Genomic DNA, 24858 nt, shown 5'->3' on the forward strand with positions numbered 1-24858 from the left:
TACTGCTAAATACCTCCTCATCCTTCCCCACAGGACATATGACAAGTCGCTAGTTATGATCAGTGCTACTAGGTAAGTTACTTTCCAGGTTTCTCTCCAATCAAGATGCTCACATGAGCACCACATTAGCACATTACAAGGAAGGATAAAGATCTGCCTGGATAACAAACAGGACTAGATGCAGAAGGACCAGGTGAGACACCATGACCCCTGGTACTTTGGGAAGGGAGTTGTGGACAGAAGGAGGGCAGCACCAACTCACTAATCTTGCAATACTTCAGGTGTGCAGAGAGGCAAGAACAGATCCCTGACAGAAGTATGGAGACTGAATTTGACCCTGCCCTCCAAGAGGAGGGAACCCATGATAAGTGAGAGCTTGAAGCAAACATACCTTTTTGTTCAATTTCAGCCATGTTGAGAAGCCCTTGGTGTCCTGATACTGAAGTCCAAAAAACCAGACCTCTCTCAGACCAATTGTCTTGACGACCTGGAAGTAAAATGATTAGCAAGAGCCCCGGTCAGACAGGCTGATCTCATTTGTGGCAGAGAATGTGTCAGAGGTAAGTTCAGGGGAACACGAAGACAACCAGTGCCCTAGCCTTCTGCCTTCCCTGCTGTTGCACACACAGAGATAAGGCATCTGCAGGGTCTTAAGAGGGAGATGTATTGTAGTCTTCCCTCTCCCTCATCTCTAAGGCTTGTTGCTATTTTTAAACAACAGCTGGGACACTATTTTCTTCAGCCACTTATAAGCCAACACACACAGCCAAAATACAATGCAACAGGTCTGACAGGTGTAACAGCTGCCAGGAATCAACAGCACAGCTCCATTTCCAGGTACACTCCTCACTTACCATACAAATGTACTACTCCTGGGCAAGTAACAAATCACCCTGACAGGTTCTGTCCTACTAGGCTGTGCTGTTTTAAGATTTGTATGCTACGCTATGAATAGCTGTGGTCAGGCCCTTCATGCAGCTCTGTAATTAAGAGGTATCACAGTGGGTAAATTGATATGCTATCCCTTGTGCCAGAACAAATAGCCACCACAAAAATTAATCACACACCACTATGTATGTTCTCTCCTTAGTCACATCCCTAGCACACCACGGGTGCTATGTAAATAAGAGTTAAGAAGGCTTTACAGACATACTGTATCAAGAGACAAAAGCCTCATGGTGGGGCAAGACTACTGCAGTATAGTGCTACTTCTGGCAAAGAAGAGGGGGAAGTTTCCTGGTAAAGCCTGTGCACTAACACGATACTACAGCACTGGCAGATGGGGGACATGTCACAGGGTGCAGCAAGTCTAGAAACTGAAGCTCCCTCACATCTCTCCTGAACCCTAGCAGTTGTTCCCATACTGGCAAACAAGGCACTTACCCGTCACCTCCATCACTAGACAAGGAAGGGGAAGGGAGAAGACACTTGTCTTTAGGTCATACACACCACCCACCCCTCAGACTCGCTCCCAGCTCCGCTCCTTCAGATGGACTCATCAGCCCAAGCACTGGAGACGAGCCTCGCCCTAAGAAAACCTGCTGCCTGATCACCGCATCTCCCTCACCAGGTAATCAGAGGTGGATTTTGTACTGCCTTGTCCCGTGTTTTATGTTTTCTCCCTATAAGTCTACTTCCTTTTAGATCACTTTCTTCTTGAATACTAATGATGCACCCTGTTCCCTTCTGATGTGGTCTCCAGCTTTGGCAAGAGGCAAGACGAAGGACCTAGGTTCCCTGCAAACACATTACTAGTTAGACTCTTCAGAGCTTGGATCAGGCATTTCTTCTGGCCTTACGAAAGCAGCATTACAGCCCTAGTTACTTTCAGTCCTGAAAACCAAAGGGAGCTTTCAGCAGAGGCATGCTACTAGCAGCACACAGAGACAAAACCTATGCAAGGTCATGTAGTCTTCGCACATCATCCCACTGGAGTCCCTGAAATTATTCAGCCTGTCCTTGCTTGAATATGAACTGGAGAGCAGGCCTGAAGCCCCGCGAAGAGAGAGGAAGGTGGGGCAGACAAGCCTCCAGCCATGCACACCACGCAGCAGGCAGCACGCAGCTAAGGAGACGTCGGGAGAAGCACCGGAGTTTGTTGTATACTCTGAAAGCAGGTGGTATAACGAGAGAAAGAAAGGCTGTCCCAGAGCCCCAGGAACGCCCCATTCCCAGCAGCATTAAACACGGGAACAGGATGGCAGCTCCCGCCCCCACCCCGCACGTCTCTGCGTGCCGTGCTGCCGTTTGTCAGCGGGTTGTGCCTGGGAATTCAACAGGCTGGGCTGCCAGCGAGGAACTGAAAGGCATCACACTGGGGGCCTGCACAAAAGAGCTTTTATTCCACAGAAGTCTGCACAGCAATAGCCGTGACAACAACAGACTGGACAGAGCGGGAGACAGCACAGCACACAGCGCCACAGCCCCAAACTGCTGCTGAACCAAACTGAAACACAGCATGATTCCTGCTGTGGGAGCTTCTGAGCTGTACAGCAAGGCTTGTTGTGGCTTGTTGGGCCACGCACAGATCTGACCCATTCAGCCATCACCCTGAAACTGCTTTCCAAGAAACGGCACATGGCAGCAGCCTCTGTCAAGGAGGGGTGAGCGGGAAGAGGCAGTCCTCCTCCATCCCTTCCACTTCAGCAGGTTATTTAGTTCCATTCAGTAAGAGAAAAAACATGAAGAAGGAACAGCTTTCTACAGCCGCAAGGAGTCTGGCTGTCAGTCAGCAGCTCAGTTATGTTTGGGGTGTACAACACTCAGAGCCCATTGAACTGTGAGGTTCTCAAAAGAAAGCAGTTACTGGCAGCAGCTAAGGATGGAGAAGGGCAGGCACACAGAACAGGAGAATGCAGAATACTGTTTAATACAGACCACTATACTTAAATACCTTAAGATTACACTCTCAGCTGGAGAGCGACATCTTTTTTTTCGTGCCAGGGAGAACATTAAGCCAGCCAGTAGCTCTTGTTTGGCCTGCAGTACAAGGTTTAGTCTACAACTGGCAACAGATTACAGGCAGCCTTAAAACCCAGCTGCCCCACAGCACCTTTGCCCCACAGCAGAAGGAGAGCCATAAGCAGCCTCTCAAACGCAGATTTTAGCATCAAGATGACCACTGAAGATTTTCCTCATTCTCAGGCCAGGAAATACACCACCACACTGGCAAATAAGTGCAGCTCCTGCACAAAAGCACTATCTATGCACAGGCAAGACCAAAGCACTGAAGCAGAGGAGAAGACATTCCATTCAGACCAAGTTCTTGTGCCAAAGGCCAAAGCATCCCAGACCATACTGCAGCACAAATCTGTCTTGAATCTCACCTGCTGTCCTAGTTAAAGACGAAGTGGGACTCTCTCCCTTTCTATGACAGGCATCTCAAGTACTTCTGACAGAAAACTGCTAGCAAACCTTATTGCTGGCAGAGCTCTGAGCTGGTGCCACACCAGCAGTTTCATATGCCACAGTAAAAAACAGCTTAGAACATAGTCGTCCAGGAACTCTAACTTAACACCCAAGACAGGCTCCATCTAGAGCCATAAATATTCAACTGTTACCCCATTTGGCTGATTCTTGCAGGACATGGATATATTTCTAACTTTCCCTTTCAAAGTGCTAAAATGCCAAAGTGCTAAATTACAGGATCTTGATCCCCTCTCTCCCTGTCCAAGGTACAGGCTAGCCCCTCCTTGCCCCCACAATAGGCTAAAATAAAAAAAATATCACCAATTCAAGGCAGAATCAATTAAAAAAAAAAAAAAAAAGGAAGTTTGAGAGGAAAAAAGAAAGATCAAAGGGACTTCAAAGCTATCCACAGCAATAAGTAGCTAAGCAGTTTTACCAGAGAAAGTAATCTTTCATGTGTACAAGATATACAAAGCAAAGCAATGCTTTGTTTTACACTAGTCTCCAGTTCAACTGCACTTCAGTCTGATACAGAAAACAGTCAAGGGAGGAAAACAAGCAGCTATCACTGTTTGCATGGCTTGTGCCCTGCATGCCCAGGAAAGCAGTATTCCAGATCAGCAGCACCCCTGACAGGCATAGCCCATCCTCAAGCTCTTCCTTCAGTCCATCACTAGCAGCTGAGGAATGGGAGCAGAGCTACTGTTTTTGCTAGTGAGTTGGTAAGTGTTGGACTTCAGCAGCTGATGCTAAGAGGTACAAAAGCAAAGAGGTACATAAGCAAAGCTGCAGAAGACTGACAGTACAATCCTCCTGTCTCCATTAATATAGATTTTGCCTGTGCACACAAGCTTAAGCTATTTAAGCTAAAGCTATACAGTTACAAGCCTAGGGGATAGGGTGTTATAGGAAGATCTCTAGTATAAATAATGATGTTACTGCACTGTTTATCACCTTAATGATATTTCTACAGCCGGCTACTACAGCCAGAAGATGATTTCCTACAAAGCAGTGAAGCATCTGCATTGTTCTATCACTGAAAAATTCACTTTGGAATTTAACCAAGCAGGAAAGAGGGAGACAGGACCATTTCTACCTCAAGCCCACTCGCCTATTATTACTACAGAACATTAGACTCAAATTGTTCCTCCTCATGAAGCTACTACCTAGATACAGGCTTTTCAAAAGTCTTCTGACTATACAGACTTGGTCAGAATTACACATGGCATAACGAATATATTTATCTACCTCTATACACAACAGGTGGACACATATGACTAAATGTTACTGAACCAAGCCAGCAGCATGCACCAAGGTAGCTGTGCAGCTAGAAGCCTTGGTAACGCTTAACAGCTTCCTTTTTGCTTAACTCAGAACTGACAGTTCAAAGTGAAAGGGTACTCTAGGGCAAAAACGTGCACGAGATCTTAAAATTTTTCTGTGAGAGAGTCAAAAGTCAGGTTTCACACCAGAAGGCCAGTGTGCTGCAACAGCAAAATTGTAAGTTTGCGTTGTAGAGGAACTCTCTCTTCCCTCAAAAAAGCACTGATGAAAGTAACTCCTTTTTCAGAACCAGCATAACACAGAAAATACTAGATTAGCAATTCCAGGAGCACAACATAGTTTAAGGGAGCTAGAAAATGAGCAGCCGTAACTGTGCTCTTACACACCCCATCATGGGACCCAAGACCACCTGAGGATAGAGTGGTGTGAGATAAAGTGAACAGGTGATCAGACAGCAGTCACTGCTTCCTCCCTTTAGCAGCGCCAGCAAGAAGAATGGCTCCGGACTATCCCTTTACAGGAACTAATCCACACAAACAGGTCGGTCATTTGAAATACACTGGATATATGCCAGCTGACAATATATTCAAAGCCCCATCCCAACACTAAAGGGAGCAAGTTCAGTATTTATACTGTCAGCTCACTAAAGGCTCTCATGTTTTGGTTTGATATTCAGTTAGTTCTCTATGCAAAGATCAATAATCTGTTTGAGTATGTCCAAGTAGTACTTGCTTTCCTTTATGTGCAAGTGTGACTCTTCTGAAATAGAAAAGAGCCTTGAATTTGAAAAAAAAAAAAATGGACAGTCTGTCGTGTATATGCATTCAGAGACCAAGATGAAACGTTTCACACTGGCAGGAGCTGAATAGCTACCTCCTTTGCCATTAGTTTCCTCAATTGTAAAGAGCCAATGATTAGATTTTAGGGCAGCAACAGAAGCTAAGATTAGGCTCCTCAACCACTCACACAGCAGTAGCTTCCAGAACTTGTTATTCATGTTAGAGATGGAAGACTTAACATCCCTACATCTACTGCCAGCTCCCTACCTTACTGCTCAGAACATTCCCAAGTCCTGGCAGAGGCTTAATCTTCCTACCACCATCACCATGGTGGTACACCACACTAACATCACCTAGTACTGTTGTGCTAGGTCTTTGACTAATCATTTAGTCAAAAACTGGACAGCTGCCACTGGTGAGGCTCTAGGACACTCCTTTCAATATTGAGCCTTATCAGGAACAAACATCACTGCCTCCACAAGGAAATATTGTGTGCAAGGCAGCAGAAAACAGTTTAAATCTTATTCCAGCGAGTGTGATATATGAAGAGTACAAAGAAATGGTGTCCACCAGGTCTTTCAGAAATACCGAACATATAACAGCTAGCTTCAGCCACTCTTCCCCTCCCACTGTATTTCCTCTTCCAACTCCACCTACAATCCAATTTAGCTGAAGTAAACATTGCCTCATTTACATTAGCACCTTAGAAACCTAGTTCTGCAACAGCATTTGTTTTCTCCATTTGTGTTTAATATGGAAAAAACAAAACAAAACTTCTGTTTAGACAGGTGCTGTGTGAAATATACTGCAGGGAGGAGAGTGTAAGCTGTTCAAGAACATGACAAAAGAGTGAAATCAATTACTAAGACATGAAGAGTTCCCATCCTGAAAACATGATCAGATGCTTCTCAAACAGAAAAAAGTTGCTGAAGCCCTAGTCTGCCACCACAATGTCAGTTTGCAGAAAAAGCTGCAGATGGTCCAGAACTGACTAAAAAAAAACAAACACAAAAAAAACCACGTGCAGATTACAAATACTACTGACCTCAGTAGTACCATTCTTAGCAGCTGGTGCTTTGCTTGGATAATGTCAGAAACCAGATACTGAAAAATAATCATGGGAAGCATCCATGTGAAGAACTCCTCCTCCAGAAAAACAATTCACCTTTTGATGAACTTGGGGGTATGTCACCTCAGCTTCATCGGCATATGCTCCCATGAATGAACTGCGGTGGAGTTTCATGTTGCACACATGGATTCTGGACAGAATCCAGCTCTCACTTCTATCAGTCAAAAACTGTCAGATTTGAGACCACACCGGGCTAAAATACGAAGAAGCTACTGTGTAGTAACATACAGCCAGCTGAGAACTATGCTGCAACTCACAGCCTTCCTGAAAGTCTTCTGCTTTTCCCATTATGAAAGGATGCTCTTTTAGTAAAGCCTAGGATCTCACTCTATGCCCTCCATTTCAGGGCTGGGCTGCAAAGAGCAATGTAATATCTGGTGTTGAATCACCCAGCTGAGTATGAGAGAAAGTACTAGTTTGTGGTTAAACATCTGAAAAACATTTTAAACTAGATTTGCTGGCCTCAAATGAAATGGCTGACTTCTATGGGTGGGTCAGCCTTTAAGCTTATCTCTTCATTAAGATAGGTACCATGTAAAGCTGGCCCCAGAATGCTTAGCTCTACTGCACCACACCCCTATCTGACAAAATCCAGTCTGGCAGTTCCTTCATCTTGTCATTAATCCAAGATTCATTTTACTTTTCTTTAAGCTATGAATTTACTGTTCAGATTTTTCCTCCAAGCAGCAAATTCATGGCCTTCAGGATTACAGCCAAGAAACATACTGGAGCCTGTCAAAGTTTCAACCGCTGCAATTGGTAACATCTGCTTTCACCTGCTCCAACTTTGGGCTGCACATGCCTCTCTGCTTCTGTTTGGACCAAAGTAGGAGGAAATTTGTCCAGGCAGTGAATGCAGAGGAAGGCTGAAGCACCCAGATGAAGACAGCCCAATACTGTACAGACATAACTTCTCTTAAGATTTCCCTCAGGGCCTGATGGGAGTATAAAGTATTACTTCACCTGCCCTTAAGGGTTGCAGCAACATTTGAAACCCAGCTAAGCCTCTCCTGTTTTAGAGACCAACTACTCTTTGAAATCAATTACACAATGCTCGCAAGTAAGCCAATCAAAGATAGCTTACTAGCTCCCTTATAGGACTTATCTTACGAATTCTGACATTAGCACATCTAGTGCTTTCCAATTATTACTATGAGCTATAGCACCAATTCAGCTCATTAGAGGTAAAAATAGCTCCTAACACATTCTTGGAGATAAAAAAAATGGAGTAGTTTTGAAAAAAAAAATGTATAATTTCTTACTATGCTGAGTTCTTTGGAAGTTTTTACACACTCTGTCACTTAATCTTTGAAGTCCTTTAGAAATTGTTTGCTGTTGCCTTAACAGAATCACAACATCTATATTAAGTTTAGATCTTCTGCAGTTCCACCACTTACCTGATCGAAGAGTTGCTTCCCTGTAGTGTTGGGCTGGATGGCAAACTCCAGCTCAGCATCCATGGTGGTAACACGCACACTAATCTGGAAGACAGAAAACGCATCATTATCACACATGCTCCATGCGACACTACCCAATAATGAAAATCAACAACTGCCCACAACCAGGGACCAGCTCCAAAGCCTGCGGGAACTACACCACCAGCAGTTATAAAGCCATCTGCCCTGCCAGCATGGTATTTCCAGTTTCCCTGTAGAATACAGCTTTCCTGTTTCACAGTATAAGAGTTTTTATCCTCTCTGTTCCTACTAATATTCCCACCTATATATTGACACACGTGAGAGCCATTTACAGCTTACAAAGTTTAATTTCTAGTGTTGGGTATTCTGGTATCTTTCACAAAAGCAGAGATGCTCCCAACCTCAGTACACACAACCAGACAACCCATCCTTCCATTGGAAGGAAAAATGTCAAGGAAGTCCCTGGAAGCATTAACAACTCATCCAGCTACAGAAGACGTTAATACTAACAATACTGTTCCAGTCTCCATAGGTATTTTGAGAATCACAGTCCCTGATATGCTCCAAGAGCTGTGGGTACAAAGCAGACAGGATGCAAGGATGCTAAGGCAAAAAGGATGCACGCTAAACCAGCATACTCATTATCACGTGCAGACACTTCACAAAGCAGCAGAACTCTCTCCGTACAGTTGCCCACTGCTTCCCAATTCTTTCAGGGAGGTGAAAGATCTCTAAACACTGCAGAAATGGTTTAGGTGTAATTTAATATTGCTGTCAAGATTTCATGACAACATTAGCCTCAGATGTAAGAAGTAAGATCATTAACAGTCTTCCGGAAAAAACACTATATGATGCCCCCTGTCTTGACAGGGAAGTCTTACCATTGTATTTTCACACGTGAAATGAAAGAGGCAAAGGATTGCAGCAAGGGAGTTTCCAGTTTCATCCCACACAAGCAGAAAGGTATCTGTACATCTTTCACCAATATTTCTCATGAAGCAAGTTAAACAGCAGAGGCATTTCACCACAGATATTAGTGTAAAACACAGCCAATTCCATTCACAACTTCTGATCATTACTGATAACATCATGTAGATTCTTAGGGGTAGACAGGAATACTCCTGCCTGAACACAAATGCCTTAACTTTTGACCAGGCAAAGTAAGGCCTGCAAGTACACCAAGCTGTCTGAGAATTCATTTCTATTCGCATATCTATCAAAGGAAAAAGGTAAAGATCTTTCACAATTCATGAACACAAGCGGAAGATATTTTAGATCAAACCGTTTTAATGCTTTTCCATCAAAGCAAAGGTGCAAAACCTGAAGTCACACAGATGGTATATTCACAGTGCACCAAGCCCCAGCATACAGGCCTTGCACTCATAGTTCTCCTTCTTGCCAACAGCCATTTACCTCCCATCAACAAATCCCAATTTATTTGCTCTTCAGTGCAATCAATCCTCTTACCACACTCCACCAGCATTCCAGGGGTGAGGGGGAGTTATGCTGTGACAGGTAAAGAATAACTCAAACTCAGTTTAGACTCTAAGCTAACCACATGATGCTAGAGAACAAAAAAACCTAGAGCAAGCAAAGGAACAACCCAATGCCAATATGGTCTCAGCTAGTTCAGATCCCTGTATTTCTACTGAGTGTATGGACAGATTTCACATCTTGTTTACTAAGAAAGCAGCAGCAGACTGCAAGAGCGCTACAATCAAGTTTTTTTTGCCATAAGCAAGAACTGTTCTGCTAGTTAAGTCTAAGACAAGTGCCAAGATACACCATTAGAGCCAAATACATTTTGAAGTTTCCCAAAAAGCGTACTTGAGCCTAGGCACACCACTACGTTGTACTCAATATCCTCTTACGCTGAACCTAAAGGTTTTATTGGTTTAAGTTCAGCCAAAAATCTAAGCATATCCTGTAAGAGGTTAAAGATAAGCCTAGCACAGCAAAGCTGAACTCAAGAAGACCGCCAGTTTTAATTGTTGCATGCATAAAGAATGCTACTTAGACATTATTGGAGCAAAGATATCATGAACAAGCAGTCCAGGAATAAGTTGATTTTGAAACCCTCTGAACCTTCTGTCACAATGAAGTCAAACTGAGGAAAAACCATTCCTCAGAAGTAGCAAGGAAGGGGTAAATGACCTAAACTCATAAGCAATCATGCTTTGTTTAAAATTAACAGCTTCTGACAGCATGCAGTTGCTTTTAAGTTCTCTTGCTATACCTTACCAAAATTATTCTCCTCAAATCCTAGGTGGTGACAATTAGCTAATTTCAGTGCTTTGGTGAACCAGGAATCCAACTGCTTGCTAAAAGGGCTAAGTGCTCCCAAAATCAGCTTTCTTACTTGTACTTGGAAGCAGTCTCTTCTGTCAGGAGTGCTGGCTTGTAAGCCTGACTTGCCCAGCACATCTACCAGCGATAACAAAGATGTCCATAAGCCACATCGAAGTATAAGAGGGGTTACATCACACGAGCCATTAAACAACAGGTTGCTTTTTGTTTGTATTAAAGGTTTTTGTGTTCACCTAAAACACTAACGTATCAGCTACAGTGAAAGAAAGTCTTTTTGCTCCACTGTTTATGGATAAAACACAGTAGCTACTCTTATTTGATATCATCTGCGTAGGTGATGGAACGCTGCAGTACCTGAGCACAGAGGAAGCACCAGCAAACAGAACTGAAACATTTGTGGCAGCTCTTTGCAACCTGTGCCCAACCAGCTTTTAAGCTATTCAGAGCAACCAGACCTTAAAATTTAAAATAATGCTGCTTCAGTAAGTATCCTCATAACTCATGCAGAATACTTATTTGTAAGACTCACATGTTCATTAACACAGTAAAATAAGGTCCCATGCTGGAATCAGCAAAATTCCTTCATTGTCACCCACTCCAACGCACTTAAGCTATCTGACCAGTTATCATCCTTCAATTAGCACATTCAATAGGAAGAAGATATATACTTTTTTCCCCCCTAGAAGAAGTTTCCTGTGCAACACCAGCAACCTAAGGTTTAGGAGCAGGAAAGTCTTGAATGGGGTCTGCACTTGCAACTTCAGCCTATGCTATTTCAGAAGGCAGCACGAGCTAAGATACCACAGGAAACAGGCTCATGCTTTAGAGAACCACACCCCAGTAACGCTAGCTTCCCTGATCTGAACACTTTTAATGCATTCAACAGCGGACTGCTGTTAACTGCTGGTGGACCGAGCTGGGGAAAGCATACCCCGGGCCATAACGGGGACACTTCAACCACTACTTTTGTAGTAACTTAGTACTTGGCCGAGCAGTTAGCTTGCTGAAAAACTGAGCTTTCTTAAGCCTTATTGGTGTAGAAACAACACAGTTTTTTCGTATATGCTACAAGCCAGGGTTTTTGAGCCAGTTGTTGTGAACTGGAAGGCCAAAGCAAGGCTTCCGCCATTGCGGGTGGTGGGAGGCACGGCCCTCCCTTCCCCATTAGCAGGCAAGAGGCCCAACCAGCTTCAGAGCAGATGCAGCTCTACTGAGTGTTTTGTTTCATCTCAAAAGCCTGTGTACTGGGACAGAAATACAAATCTGTTCTCCTAGCATGTAAAAAGGCTGAAAAACCAAGCACTAAGGGAGCTTTGTTCTGAAAGATACCCAGGGGCCACCTCCCTATTGGCAAGTCATAGAATCATAGAATGGTTAGGGTTGGAAGGGACCTTCAAAGGTCATCTAGTCCAACCCCCCTGCAAGGAGCAGGGACATGCCCGATCAGTTCCACTGATCTTCATCTGCTCTGTCTGCAGCTCACACAAACTCCAGGAAGAGATCTACAGACTGCTGTAACCTCTTCCTGGCAAGTAAGTGCCAGGTACCACACGTTTACCTTCATCCTCCTCATTCATTTGAAGCCTTACTTTTAGTAAACCACCTTCCTGAGGCATTCACAGCCAAGGACTGCCCAACACTGACATTACACAAGGGTTACACAAAAGTGCTACACCAGAAGCAAGACCACGTGATTCAGTCCCATCACGATTTAGACTCTTGTTTGCCTTGTCCCTTGAGAATTACCCTGAGAAAGCACTTTAAAACCATTTATCTAGTTTACCATCAACGCTTATTCCAAGAAAAGCCTCAAGACTCATTAGCATTAAGCTTTTATACTTTATATTTCTAAACAATCTAATGAGGTTTTCCCAGGTTTGAGGGCTGGCACATGCTTGCCATCTGGGTTGCAAACAGAATAAAGTATTCCTCAATAAGAAAACCAACTTGGACTACTAAGCAGATACAAATTTAGCTCTGTCAGTCCAGACAGGCAAAGTCCACACTGCTGAGATGTAAGGAACAGGAGTAAATACAGTGAGAAAGAGACATTACTCACCAGCGATCAGATCACAAGGTCCAAGTACACTTCACTCTTATTTTACAAAACGTATTGTTAGTAAACTTTTGTCTTAAAACTTTCAACACTCAGGAGGTGTTTTCAGAGGACTTACCGATTTGATCATCAACAGATTTACCAGAAATACTACCCTAATGCAGTAATTTATACTCCAATTTTATTTAAAGCAACCCATTGAATTTTTTCATCACAGCATTTATAATGCACTCACTGCTGCATCCAAATGTCTGCAACCCTCTAAATTCTGCTTAGATCTTAAATCAGCAGATGTTTTACCCTAGTAGGCGGCCTCTAAATAGCATCCTTTTCTCTTTCTTTCATCATTTAATATAAAATTTTGCATACAGACAGCTAGCAACATTATATGAAAAGCTGCTGAGGAGGCTGTCTTCTATGTTACAAGAAAATTCAAGTATCACATTTCAACAGGTAAATTTACACTCACCAAGCTAAAAAATACTCAAGGAAAAAAAAAAAAAGCCCATATTTAACTGATTAATTTCATAACAGCTACAGGAAAGAGCTAGAAGCCTAGCAACTCTTCTTCTCTATTTGAGGAATTACCATTGTTCTACCAGTCAAAAGCAGAGTGAAGGATTGCCACTACCAGAGCATATTAAAGAGCTTCCTGCTGCCAAGGAAGTGTTGTAGTGAGGGCAAGACCTCCTGCAAGAGCGTCTTGCATGGAAGACGCTTCCAGCCCCCCGATCAGCTGCAGCCAAAGAAAGCTCCTTTTGATAGGTGCCTGGTACCGCTGCCTAAGTCTGTCTCTTGTAGTCTGCTAAGCACCACAGGAGGACGGTGATGGTGTCCTGCAGCTGTGAAAGCTTTCACTTATCTGCAACATCTCTTCAGAAATTTTAACATTGCTAATATACCTTTGAGTCTCAACTTCTGCCCCACTGAGATTCCCAGTAAGTTTTACTAGCAGCAATGATTATCAGTTATCTTCCAGGTCTCAGAGAGCCCTGCTGATAACTTGCTAGAAACACTTTCTACAATGAAAATCTGTAGCTGTGTGTGGCAGGACAAACAGGAAAGACTGATACCATTACACTAAGTAATGGATGTATTACTCTTACTAATGCCCCAGCACGTTCAGCAGCAAAAGAGGTAGAAAAGACAATTCTGTTCCTGTCTCAACTTATGACAAACAGAGTACTAGGAAATTCACGTCAGAATAACAGGTAGAGTCAGCACAACAGAGTATCAACCCCTACAAAACCCTGACCCTGAGGTAAAGCTTCTTTCCTGCCTGGATTTCCTGAATGCAAGGAAGTTGTTATACCCTGCTGGTCTGTAGGCTTCAAGCTTCAGATATTCACGCTTCCCAGGTTCAAGCCACCAAGTGGACTCTCTGAAGAAAGTGGCATAGGGAAAAGTCATACTCATTTGACTGTTAGAGAACAGAAGCAAGTTCAGATGAAAAGAAATTCCAGGCCATCATTTATAGACCCTCTACACTATAGGACATCAATTCACCCAGCAGTTACTGCAGGTGAAGGTATTAGACTAACACCGTGCATCAGCTTCAACAGCTCTGACCAGAAAAGCACATCAAATCCAGCTGAGTTGCATGAAATGAACTCAAGATCTCATAAAGCACTCCAATATAAAAACCTTCCCAGTTTTGGCTTCAGCAAGGCTAGCAACAGTACAGTAAGTATAACGAGAATTATTGCCCTGTCCCTCAAAATGCACAAGTGTTTTCTGGAAGATAAAGGCTCCCCGGGGCTGTACTTCGCTTCTCACCACGGTGGCCAGCCAGGGTGGGCCCCACTGCGAGAACAGGAGTTGCACGCTGACCTGAGGAATGTACCAGGGAATCGTGCCTTGCACTGCCTCGAAGAGCGTCAGAGGTAATGCCCCCCACCTGCAGCACCAACAATACTCACAGACATCTGGCTCCTTCCCGAGTGCCAGCACTCTGCCGAAACAGCCCTGGGTCCTCTGTGTCAGGGTGAGGCTGGCATTAAGTCATGTGAAAGCGCTTGCAATTTCTAAAGGGATTACACTTAATTACACCAGCCCCCTTCCAGCAGTCTTAAAGGGCCTTTTCATACCCGTAAGCTCATCAGGGAACAAAACAGCAGCAGGCATACCCCGGGCCCCAGCCCCGGCCCTGCTGCACCGCAGCCCCCAGACAGAGCACGAACCCTCCCTGTAGCTCCTTGGAGCTCCCCGGCCCTCTCCACCACCCGCTTCCGCACTCAACTGGAGGCACAGTGCTCCTCAATTGACTGGAGCCGCAGGGGGCCAGTAAGGCCAAAGAAGGTGTCCCATTCCACCCCGCTATGACCATTTGGTTAAAATCACCATAATCAGTGGAGGAGGAAGCTTGCCCACCACGGAGAGCCAGAAGTACCACTTCTGCGCTATAGAGTACACGTTAGAACTCCACCCTTACAGGCACTGATTGTGTCTTGGCTTTGCTTTGGTACCTAACTACAGCCTGTAGCAAGAACTCGCCCTTTAAAGAATCCTTAATGATTTTAGTGCAGAGCCTGAAGACAAAAGGGCTGCCGTTACAGAAAAACTGAGCTTCTTTGCGCATACATCTTTAGTCATCTTATGCTAAGACTAAAAATAGACACAAGCAAAGATTATTATCTGAAAACATTTTACCATATATATAAGACACTCCCATGATTGTTGTAAGAGGGAAAAAAACCAAACAGAAAAAAACCACCCACACTTTCTCTATCCATCCCCTGTTCTCTTTGCACATTTGACAGAGAAGCATCTAAGCTTGTTTTGCGAAAGTAGTTGTCAGTTGGGGCTATTTTTAGTGTCATTTCTGACAAAGCCAGACAGATACAGTTGACTGCACCTTTCAGCAATACACTAGTTATATCTTAACATACAGCAAGTGCAGACAGTTGGGATGTGTTTATAATACAGGACAGTCAGCTATAGATTGTGGATCAAATTTCTGAAGGTACCGAGACATCCAAGGATTTTGCAGCTTACTGCCTTTCTTACATGTTAAGTTTACCTTATGCATCCAAACACCATTTAAAACTAGCTCAATATTACAAGTTCCAGACTACTTTACATGAACAAGACACACGTGGCTGTCATTAAAGCGCAAGAAATGCCAACTGTAAGCCAGACTCAGCAAGAAATGGCAGGTTTACATGAAGCTTACAGTAAAGCTTCATCCACTGTTATGTTGAATTCCACAGCTCAGTGTCATCTAAAGGGATATTTCAGTTTGAGCAAGCTGGCTCAATGATAAACTGAAGAAAAGCTAGGAGAAGGCACCACCAGCTGACATCCCTGAAAGGCAGACAGTTCTGTTGGCTCTGGTGCCCTTGGAAGCCATGGAAGGCATTAAGCTGTGCCCTGCTCTGCAGCAGTGCAGGCTGGTCTGCAGGAGGGGAAGATGCAGCTGCTGCAGTCCAGCTTCACTGCACAACCCTGTTCTCGTACGAGCACCAGCAATCCTGCTTGGGGAAGCAAGTGGGCTAAATCTAACTAGGTTTGCTTCCCTGTGAAGCAGCACAGCAGCAAGAGAGTCTAGATTCAGAAACCACTGTAGAACCACACCTTGATGAAGTACCACTACAGTTGTGTCCCCCCCCCACCTCCCCTGCTTGCTGTTAGTCCCCAGCAAGGCAAGACAGCCTGTGCGGGCAGCAAGCTGTAGCTTTCACACAGCTTCAGGAGCCAAGCTGATGGGGACAGCAAGAGGAAAAAGTTGCCACAGGAAGCAAGCCAGTTCACAGCTTTGAAGAGTCTGCTTGCAAAAACTGAACTGAGAGAGGGTGGAGGAGGGAGCGCCTGAGCTGCGGCACGCCAGATGTGCCCTGTGACACAAGGTGCATCTGACATTTATCTCACTTCAGCAGAGACACCAAGAAGGTGTTGCCAGTGCAGAAAGCGCTCTGCCCATAACTTCCAGCAAAACTCACCTATAGCACCGATTTACTAGCACAGGGCTGGGGGGGAAGCTGGTTACAGCACATTGGCCATCAAAAGGCTACGCTGCAGGTTAGCCACTTCTCTTGCACTTGGTGACTAACGTGGAAGTCTTAGAGGTACCTTTGTCTCATGCAGAGCTTGGAAGATTAGAGAATTTTTGCTTTAGCTAACAAAGGGGTTCAAAATAAGCTGATTCTATGTTCATTCCAACAGCATTTTCTATACAAGTTTTCTGACAGGGTTTATAGCAGGCACAGTGGTTGAAAGAGCTAATCCCTGTCCTTGAAAAGGGTAGGGAGAAGAGATGACTGAGGTGGCACTAAAAATCTGACACCAAAAATAATGCTAAAGCAGTCAATCTTAAAAGGGAAACGATTTATCTAATATAAAACCTGTCACACTGTAGTGTCAGAGCCCCAAATATGTGTGTTTGGCTGTTAATACAAGAGAGTATTTTGAGATTCATTCGGACTGCTCATCCCCTGGTGATAAGGAAAATAAAGTTCTTCCATACAGCCAGTGGTAAACAGGAATGTTCCCATTAAAAAAAAAAAAAATCATTTCCTTGAAGACACTTGCTGCCGTTGAAAAGGTAATGCCTACAGAGCAGAGAAACACAGTAGTATTTTGTTGCTTTTCTGGTTCTAAAGACCAAGTGCAAGAAGCTGCAGCTACTTTGGTGTTGAAGCGCCCCTTTGCAGCTGATGAACAGGCAGTACTCAGAGGGGCCCGAGTACCGGGTAACCACGTGGAGCCCAAGGGGAGCCTTCTTGCAGGACATGTCCATCAGTCCAGAGATCACTCTTACCTAGTCAGGGAGTCTACTTACGGCTGCCTTCACTCATCCACCTTGCTCCAACTTTTCAGCTTTCTCACAATCAATGTTTCAAAGGTCCAGAGCTGCCTTCTCCTATTAGTGCTAGCCAGAACACAATAACACACTAGGAACACAATGACAGAGCCATGCAAAGCCAGGGCTGTGACAGAGCTTCTTAACAGGTTAGAGAACTCAGCATTAGAACTCTGGAGGCATCATTTACCCAATTTAATTAGTGATCCTATCTGGGCAGGCAACTTTTTCAGGAATAAAGGTTCTACTTTATAAGAAGATTACCACAAAATTATTCATTCAAAACAATAAAAAAAGATAAGGAATTCCCCTAGCCCTACATGGCTTCCAAAATCATTAATCATATGCTTCCAAGTTAAAGCTACTTGAATACTATTCCTTCCTTTTCAACCAAGCAGATCGTAAGTAGTCACATCCTACCAGCGGTGTTTCAACACCAGTGCTGCTAGCAGCTTGCCACCCTGTCCAGAGGGCAAAAAAGTTTCAGTTTGACAAAAGGAGTTGCAAGATGAGAGTACTAGGCCAGTAAAAGTAGCCATGGGTGGATCCCCACATTTACAGTCGAGTCCAGATACTTGTATGCCACTTATTACACAACTTACAACCTTGTGCAATGGATCAATTCCTCTATTTTTGCCATTTCCTTTCTCATAAATAGATTCTTCACGCACCTCCCTTCGCTTTCCTGTAGCTGTTCCAGGCCATTAACATTGCCATTTGCTATTATTTCTTTAGAGCTTGTTTGAAGAGGCCCTTAGAATAACTATTTTTGTACTTGCTGTTTGAGCTACTTAGAGAGAACACCCTTTACCAGCCAAAACCCAGAAGGAGATTCTTTTTTTATTTTTTTTTTAAAAACTAGGGCGGGACAACCCTGACCCCTTTTCCATAACATCTGGATCAGGAGGTAAAACTCAAAGCAAAATCTAGCCATATGCAGTCACTGTCATTCAACTTCTACACTCTGAGTAGCTTTGGGTTTTGTTTGGGGTGTTTTTTGTTTTGTAAACACCCATTTGTTTTGTGCCTGTTAGAAGGTGCTGTTCCCTGGAGAAACAGTATATGCCTATTATGGCCTCCGCACCCTAGGAGTGGTGTTTGCAGTTGTACTTCACATGTCTGAGCATAACCACATCCCCAGCTGAAACTCTTCCAGTTAAAAGCAGTGGGCGTGTTTGAAATGCCAGCAGCGGTACAAGTGACATTCCTTGCAGCTATTGTGTGCCCCTTCTAGGCAATCCTGTTTGCAGGTTACAAGTATTTTATGCCCCTCACCCCACTCCTGAAGTTGTATACTGCACACCAGTGTTATGATCCCACCTGCTCCTGCTGTAACTTAACCAGCAAAACTATTCCAACACTCCCCACCAGCACTGGAAGCATTTCAGATTTTCTGAGAAGACTTAGAGGGCAGCTTTCCCCCACCTATAAACTTGCCTTAGTCTAGTTCTTCCCTCCCAAGCTTCACGCCAAAGGCAGAGGATTCCCCAGTACTGTTTAACAGCTGCAAAGACCCAGTTCAGGGGGTTAAGCAGACAAGCCTGGTAGCCAAGATGCACTTCCAGACAGCCAATAAGCTTTCCAAACCTAGCATCCAGAGGATGTCTGCCAAAATTACAAGCTGGAAGGGACTCAAAACAAGATCAAGACAGGATGCTAAGAAGACAAGCGTGAGCTGCGTAGAGGCACCACATGTACAGTAAGTACTTGAGGTTAATGAGCTAATAGACTAAATGCTCACTCCCTATGTAAAGGTCTCTCAATTCACCTGCGGTTAAGAATTGGTTTAGCAGTAACTTAGAACTAAGAGTAAATAAAAAAAACCTACACTCAGACGCTCCACTTATCATTCAAGAAACTTTCCACAGAGAAGATAGCGTGAAGATCACTGCTGTGACTCTTCCTTCCAAAGGATTGTCATGTTTGGATGAACCAGTCAGACGCACATTTATCTGTTTCACATGCTTCTCTGTCCTTCAACCAAGAGATACCTAGCGTTTCAGCTCACTGGTAATGAAAGGGGCAGCTGAACACAGGACAGCCTGTTTCAGACATCCAAAGCCCTGCCTGGGTGTGGCACATCAAGTTCTTGGCCAGCTCACAGCGCTCACTGAATATCTGAACAATAGCCAGACTTCTAGGAGCTAGAACACAGCCCTACTGTGGGATCTGACTGCCCAGACTATGAGCCATCCCTCCAAATTTAACTGCAGGCACAGTCAAGTGTGAGGTACAGCTGTTTCATCATCCTGTGATGTTCAGTTTTATCATTTCCAGTGTGCTAGACAAACCCTGCAACTTCTTTTCAGTACAGGGTCTCATTTAGGCTAGCTGCCTTTTCACATCTATTTAGGTCATGGTTCCCTAAAATGCAGGATTTCCCAGAAACAACTCAGCTTTACACTTTTTTTTTTAATATTCAGTTTCCCCACCCGCATTTGCTTCTCTCACCACTAACCTATTTTAGGTTTTAAATAGCTCTGTTGGTACTGGCCATAGTTTATAAAAGACCAGCTTGTGACAGCTGAAGTACCTTTTGTTATTTTAAGCTCTATCTTGTTCAAGCACTTGAGCTTTCCCAATATAGAGAAGTGTAGTTACAACACCAGGATACCCAGAACCCTGTGTCCCAAAAGGCTGCAGAGCTGCTCGAGGAGCCACAGAGAGCAGTGCCAGCACACGCAGGGTGTGGTCCCACCACCTCTGCAAACAGTCCCAAACAGCCTGCACCCTCCCACCGCCTTCTTCGGGTTCATATTAGTGCTCCAGATCCCACAAGCAGGACCAAAGAATGAATCAGGCCAAGAATAGCTTACCTGTTGTTTTTTCCAGCAGAACCATTTCATTGGTCCCATTCACCACATTTACTCAGCGGTACTGCTACTGGCACAGGCTACCGGAAGAGGGAAGGGTGAAAGCGACTTTTTGGGTACAATTGGACAAGATGGGCCAAGCTATTAAACCACTTATTCCTCGGTCCCAGGTACACCTGCTTTATCCTTACACAACCCCCTGGTGAGGTTTAGCCAAGCCACATGTGTGCATGCATTAACCCAGTTCTCTGCTGAGCTAGCAGGACAGAACTGATGCACTATAGAGGCAGTGCAAGGCAGGAACACGCAGATGGAGCAAAACTTTACACTGGCAGCAAACCATCAAAGCTCTCAGACATGCAACCAAGTTGATCTATTTCATTAGAGGCTGCTATTAAATGCACACTCTGAGTTCACACTCATATATCACTTGAAATACATTGTTTGAAATTGTGCCATTCAAAAAGAATGCCTGATAAACTTCAGTTATCACTTGAAATCTAATGCATGCATGAAGGTGTTGCTAAATGCCCAGGAATCCCAGTGGTCAAGTAAGATCTATTAACATGCCTTCCTTTTAAATACAGCTCCATCACGTACTACCCTTACAACGCACAGATTTAAGGGTAGGTGATACTTGAGCGTTCTACAGATCAGGCAGACACCACTAGACCAAGCAGTCAAAAACCAGCCATAGTAGAGGGTATCATTTGGATCATTGCAGGTGCAAAAATAAACAACATTCTGCATCATGTTGGCTGATACAGAAGGCCTGACTAAACTGAAGAAAAAAGTTTGTTTTTTTTTTTCCGAATATAAAAAAGACACTTAATTACCCCTTCCACTCTGGAGTACTTTTTCCTGAATCTTTCAGCCTGTTCTCACAAAGTCTATTTAAAAAAAAAAAGTTACAGCCACCCAAACATAATTGGTATCTGGTGGATTTGAGTTAAAGGCTGCAGCTGTCTCTACAATTTTACAGAGAGACAGAGGCACAATTTAAAGAACAGAATAAAGCCTTAGACTTCTGGTGACTGCTATAGACACAAGCTATTCCCAGTTTGCTGCAGGGCTGCATGTTCTGACAGTGCTGTAAGCACTGTAAGAAGCACCTATCAAAAGCATCGGTAACATACCACCTCAGGACTCTTGCTGCTTAATATCATCTTCTGGCCTGTGCTAGCTTCGTGTCCGAAAGTGGTTTTAGAATACTGCCTGCACATAACTAGAGACACTCTGCACAGCAGCAAACACAACAGATAACACAAGTCCAGTTAAGTGTTCCTTAAAAAAGGGTTTCCTTTTGATAGTTTTTAATCATTATACTTGACGAGGTCTTTTACTTTCTCCATGCCTCTGCACTTCAGAAGATGAGGTTAAGAAATTCCAGGCACCTACACAATACTTCACAAGTTCCTGTACTTTCCAAGGTATCTTTGTCAAGAACTGTTGTCCTGCTCTAATAAAAATGAGACCCTGAACAATCCAATCTAACTTAGAAAATTATCCAACTTAGAAATCGGCCTTGCTCTGAGTATGGATGACTTCTAGAGTTCTCTCCCAGCTTTTCCACTAATTCTACAAGACACAGAGGCTGTTGAGGAGCTACTTCGCATTAGCTTAAACATTGATAACACTCATAGCAGAAATTGACATCTTGTAACAAGCGAGCAGGAGCAATCTCCTTACACGATTAAGTTTCAGTATTTAGGTGCTTTAAACCTCCTCTACGAACAGAGATGTTATAGACTATCTTTATACAGCCAAAGGTAAGCCAAACTGTTAGCGGTCTTCCTGAAGCTGGAGGTCCAAACTGAGAAAAACACAACTGAGTAGTAGGAAGAGAATAGACAGATGCTGAGGACATCACCTGTGTAAGTCAACATACACGCAAATACAACTTATGAAAGCAAACAGTAAAACTTACTAGACTAATGAGAGCCAGGGAGTCTGCAAGAAGCATTCCTACGTCAACTTGAGAGCTCAGTTCTTATTCAGACCTGCTGTGTAGGGTTGCTTTTTGTTATGCTTTCAGTGTTACTCCATATGCTAAGGGACAGCTGCACAGGACTCGCAGGCATTAATTCAACTTAGATCAAAGCCTCGGGCTCCTTCAACATTCCTGCATGCAGATACCTCACCCTCAACTGCACATCTCTAGAACACCAGGAGCAGTAAGAGCAGCCAACTGCTCTTGCTCAGGCTTGTGAAAACAGACAGATGCACTTGAATGCATCTAAAACCCCATCTTTCTCTAAGGGAATGGCAGACCCACGAAATCACTTGGTTTACAAGATTGTCTGAATCCCCTCAGATCCAAATAATTCTCAGATCTTTCCAAACACTTCAAATAAAAGCTGTCATTAGAATATCGTAAAAGCATCTCACTGGAAAGTCCTCTATGCCAAACTTTTCTGAGACCAAAGCATTTGCACATCATCATTTGCAAAGATAAGGAAAAACATGAGAGGACAGAGTAACGCAGCACACGCTCCCAAGATACAAAGTAAAGATTCACGTAACATGCAGCTCTCCTCCACACTAAGGGCATCAGCTTACTGAGAAGCAAGCTATGATTGCAGTGAATCTTAAATTTGAAATATCTTATAGGAATTTGAGGGGTTCTAGGTAAAAAGAAGAATCATCCAAACAGCTTTTTTTGTGTAGTGTGAATGAAAAACTTTCAAAGCATAGCCATGGGAGAAGGGGCTGGTCACCTCTTCTAAGTTACATTTGGTGCTTAGTGGCAGCAGAGACTTTGCACAGAGGTGAACCAGATACAGAGCAAACACCAAAGCCTATTATATTAAATTTGTCAGAACTTTAGCAGCAAAGGAGAAGCAGGACAGCCTTCTGTCAGATTTCTACTGGATCATTTAGCATTTGTCAGAACGAACACTAAGATAGCATCATATTTCCTGTGTATGATGCTGAAGTAAGTATTGTTCAGGACATTTCATCTTCAGTTGATTACTCTGATCTTTCAGCGATTTTCAAGTTACTCAGTCCTTCTACTTGCTCTATCTTTTGATACAGAGACTCATGACAGACACTGTAGTGATATATTCTTACAGCTGAAGATGCTAACGTGTATCCTCAGTCAAAGAAGATACCTACCCTATTCTGTTGGGTGTGCAGAGAGTTTTCAAACTGAGCATAACACGTTGCATTGCAGCTTGCAGTCAACCTTCAACTTGAGATGTTAGTAACAAACCACAGAGCAAGATAAAGAAAAAAAAACCAACACACCACCAACCCACACCCACAAACTTGGGGTTTTTTGAGCATTAACTCACTTCCACATGTATGTCTGTCAGCACAACACCCTAGGTATACACTGTGCCCATCAGGGCAAGAGACATTGATGCCTGTAGATTTCATGTAGTCTAAAACACGTGCAGCAGCAAGTCATTAAAAGAAGAGAAAGAAAATTCAGAGTCTGCAGGAACTTCCTGCTAGAACTTACTGCTTCCCAGTTTGTCATGGCTGAGTCAGAATACCATCAGTTTTAGCTGCAGTTTAGTGCTTTAAGCCAAAAAAAAAAAAAAAAAAAAAAAAAGATTACATCAGCAGCTAGTAAACACTTTGGGATTTTTGAACACCAAGTTCAGGTAACAGAGGCTCCTTGCTTGCTTTTTAGAGCAAAGGATTAATGTTATAGCAGCAAGGAAAGCCTGACACCTGAGGATTCCAGGAAAGACTAAGTTACTGTTCAGCTCCCATAACCCAGAGAGCACAATGGAAATGCAGGCTGGAGGAGTAAGACACATTGGTTATTCAAATATTTTCTTGGCTTAACGATAAAGTGTTTTATGGTGCCAAGTAAGAATGCTATCAAAGCCCACAACCTCCCCAGCCATGAACTCAGAGCTTTCAGGTATTATAAGTAATACTAGCCTTTTCTGACCCCATTATTCAAGCTACTAGTAACCATACAGTTTTTGAGGCAGCTCACAAAATGAGCAATCACATGTAATGGTTCATCCATACAGAAGCTTCTAGTTCTCTAGGAGACTGTGGATATTGCCTAGAACACAATCATTTTACTGCTCACTGCTGCTTGTATTTCACCAACGCAAACAAATTCACTTGCTGAGTACTCCATGGTGAAAAACACAGATACTGCAACAAAAATCCAGTTGCTCACACAGCACTTTTTCAGAAATAGAATAAAGGTTTCTCAGCTTGAGGTAAACTCAGATCCTGATTTTTTGCTGAGGATAACTGTAGCCACAGAGCAGAGAATACAGCCAGACACTAGATTCAATACGTCTCAGCTGAAGTTCTCATTATTTACCCAATAAAACAAATGAAGTGAACCAGTCCACTTTCAAAAAAGTAATTTTAAGTTTCCTTAATATACAGATATATGTAAGAGCAAATGAAATATCCGGATGTTGGCGAAACAGTTATTGATCCTTAAGCTTTTGACCTCCTAAGTGGTACAGTGATCTTAACGTTTGATATGTAGCATGTAGTAGTTACAAGTGGAAAACTTGAAAAGCAAGACCTTTCTTGTGCATGCTATATAGTGTCTCCATTAATTGACACTGTCAAATAAAACTTAGCAAAATGTATAATGAGTAATATAACCTAGTATCATCCCTAAAGGATAACTTTTTAAAAAAAGAAAACAAACCTGAAACACACACAAACTGTGTAACAATTTTGTGTGTTACTGCTTACACACTGAGTATTCTACTGCCTCCACGGCACTACAAGCTACAAAACAAGCAAGTTTCTTTCAATCGATCCAGCTTTCCAGCCAGTTTTGCTTTCTTGATATATAGTTACTATAAGATCTGTTCTAGTGGTCAGATATTAACTAGATTAACTCAGTAACTGGGCACTATTGAAAGGCATTTA

The 24858-nt window shown here is 43.4% G+C and overlaps 1 protein-coding gene across 2 annotated transcripts in view; it reads right to left on the bottom strand.

The window, feature by feature from the left end:
• The window catches only part of MSN (moesin), a 66403-nt gene that overhangs the window by 10175 nt on the left and 31370 nt on the right, over positions 1–24858 (bottom strand). For both annotated transcript variants that reach the window (XM_086756073.1, XM_086756072.1), the window contains exons 2-3: positions 7998–8081; positions 392–487 (exon numbers count right to left, since the gene is read on the bottom strand). In XM_086756073.1, the coding sequence (XP_086612199.1) occupies positions 392–487; positions 7998–8060 (159 nt within the window). In that variant the 5' untranslated portion in view covers positions 8061–8081. The remainder of the gene's footprint in view (positions 1–391; positions 488–7997; positions 8082–24858) is intronic.

Source organism: Chlamydotis macqueenii, chromosome 11 (assembly GCF_036417535.1).
Source record: "Chlamydotis macqueenii isolate bChlMac1 chromosome 11, bChlMac1.mat, whole genome shotgun sequence".
Lineage (NCBI taxonomy): Eukaryota > Metazoa > Chordata > Aves > Otidiformes > Otididae > Chlamydotis > Chlamydotis macqueenii.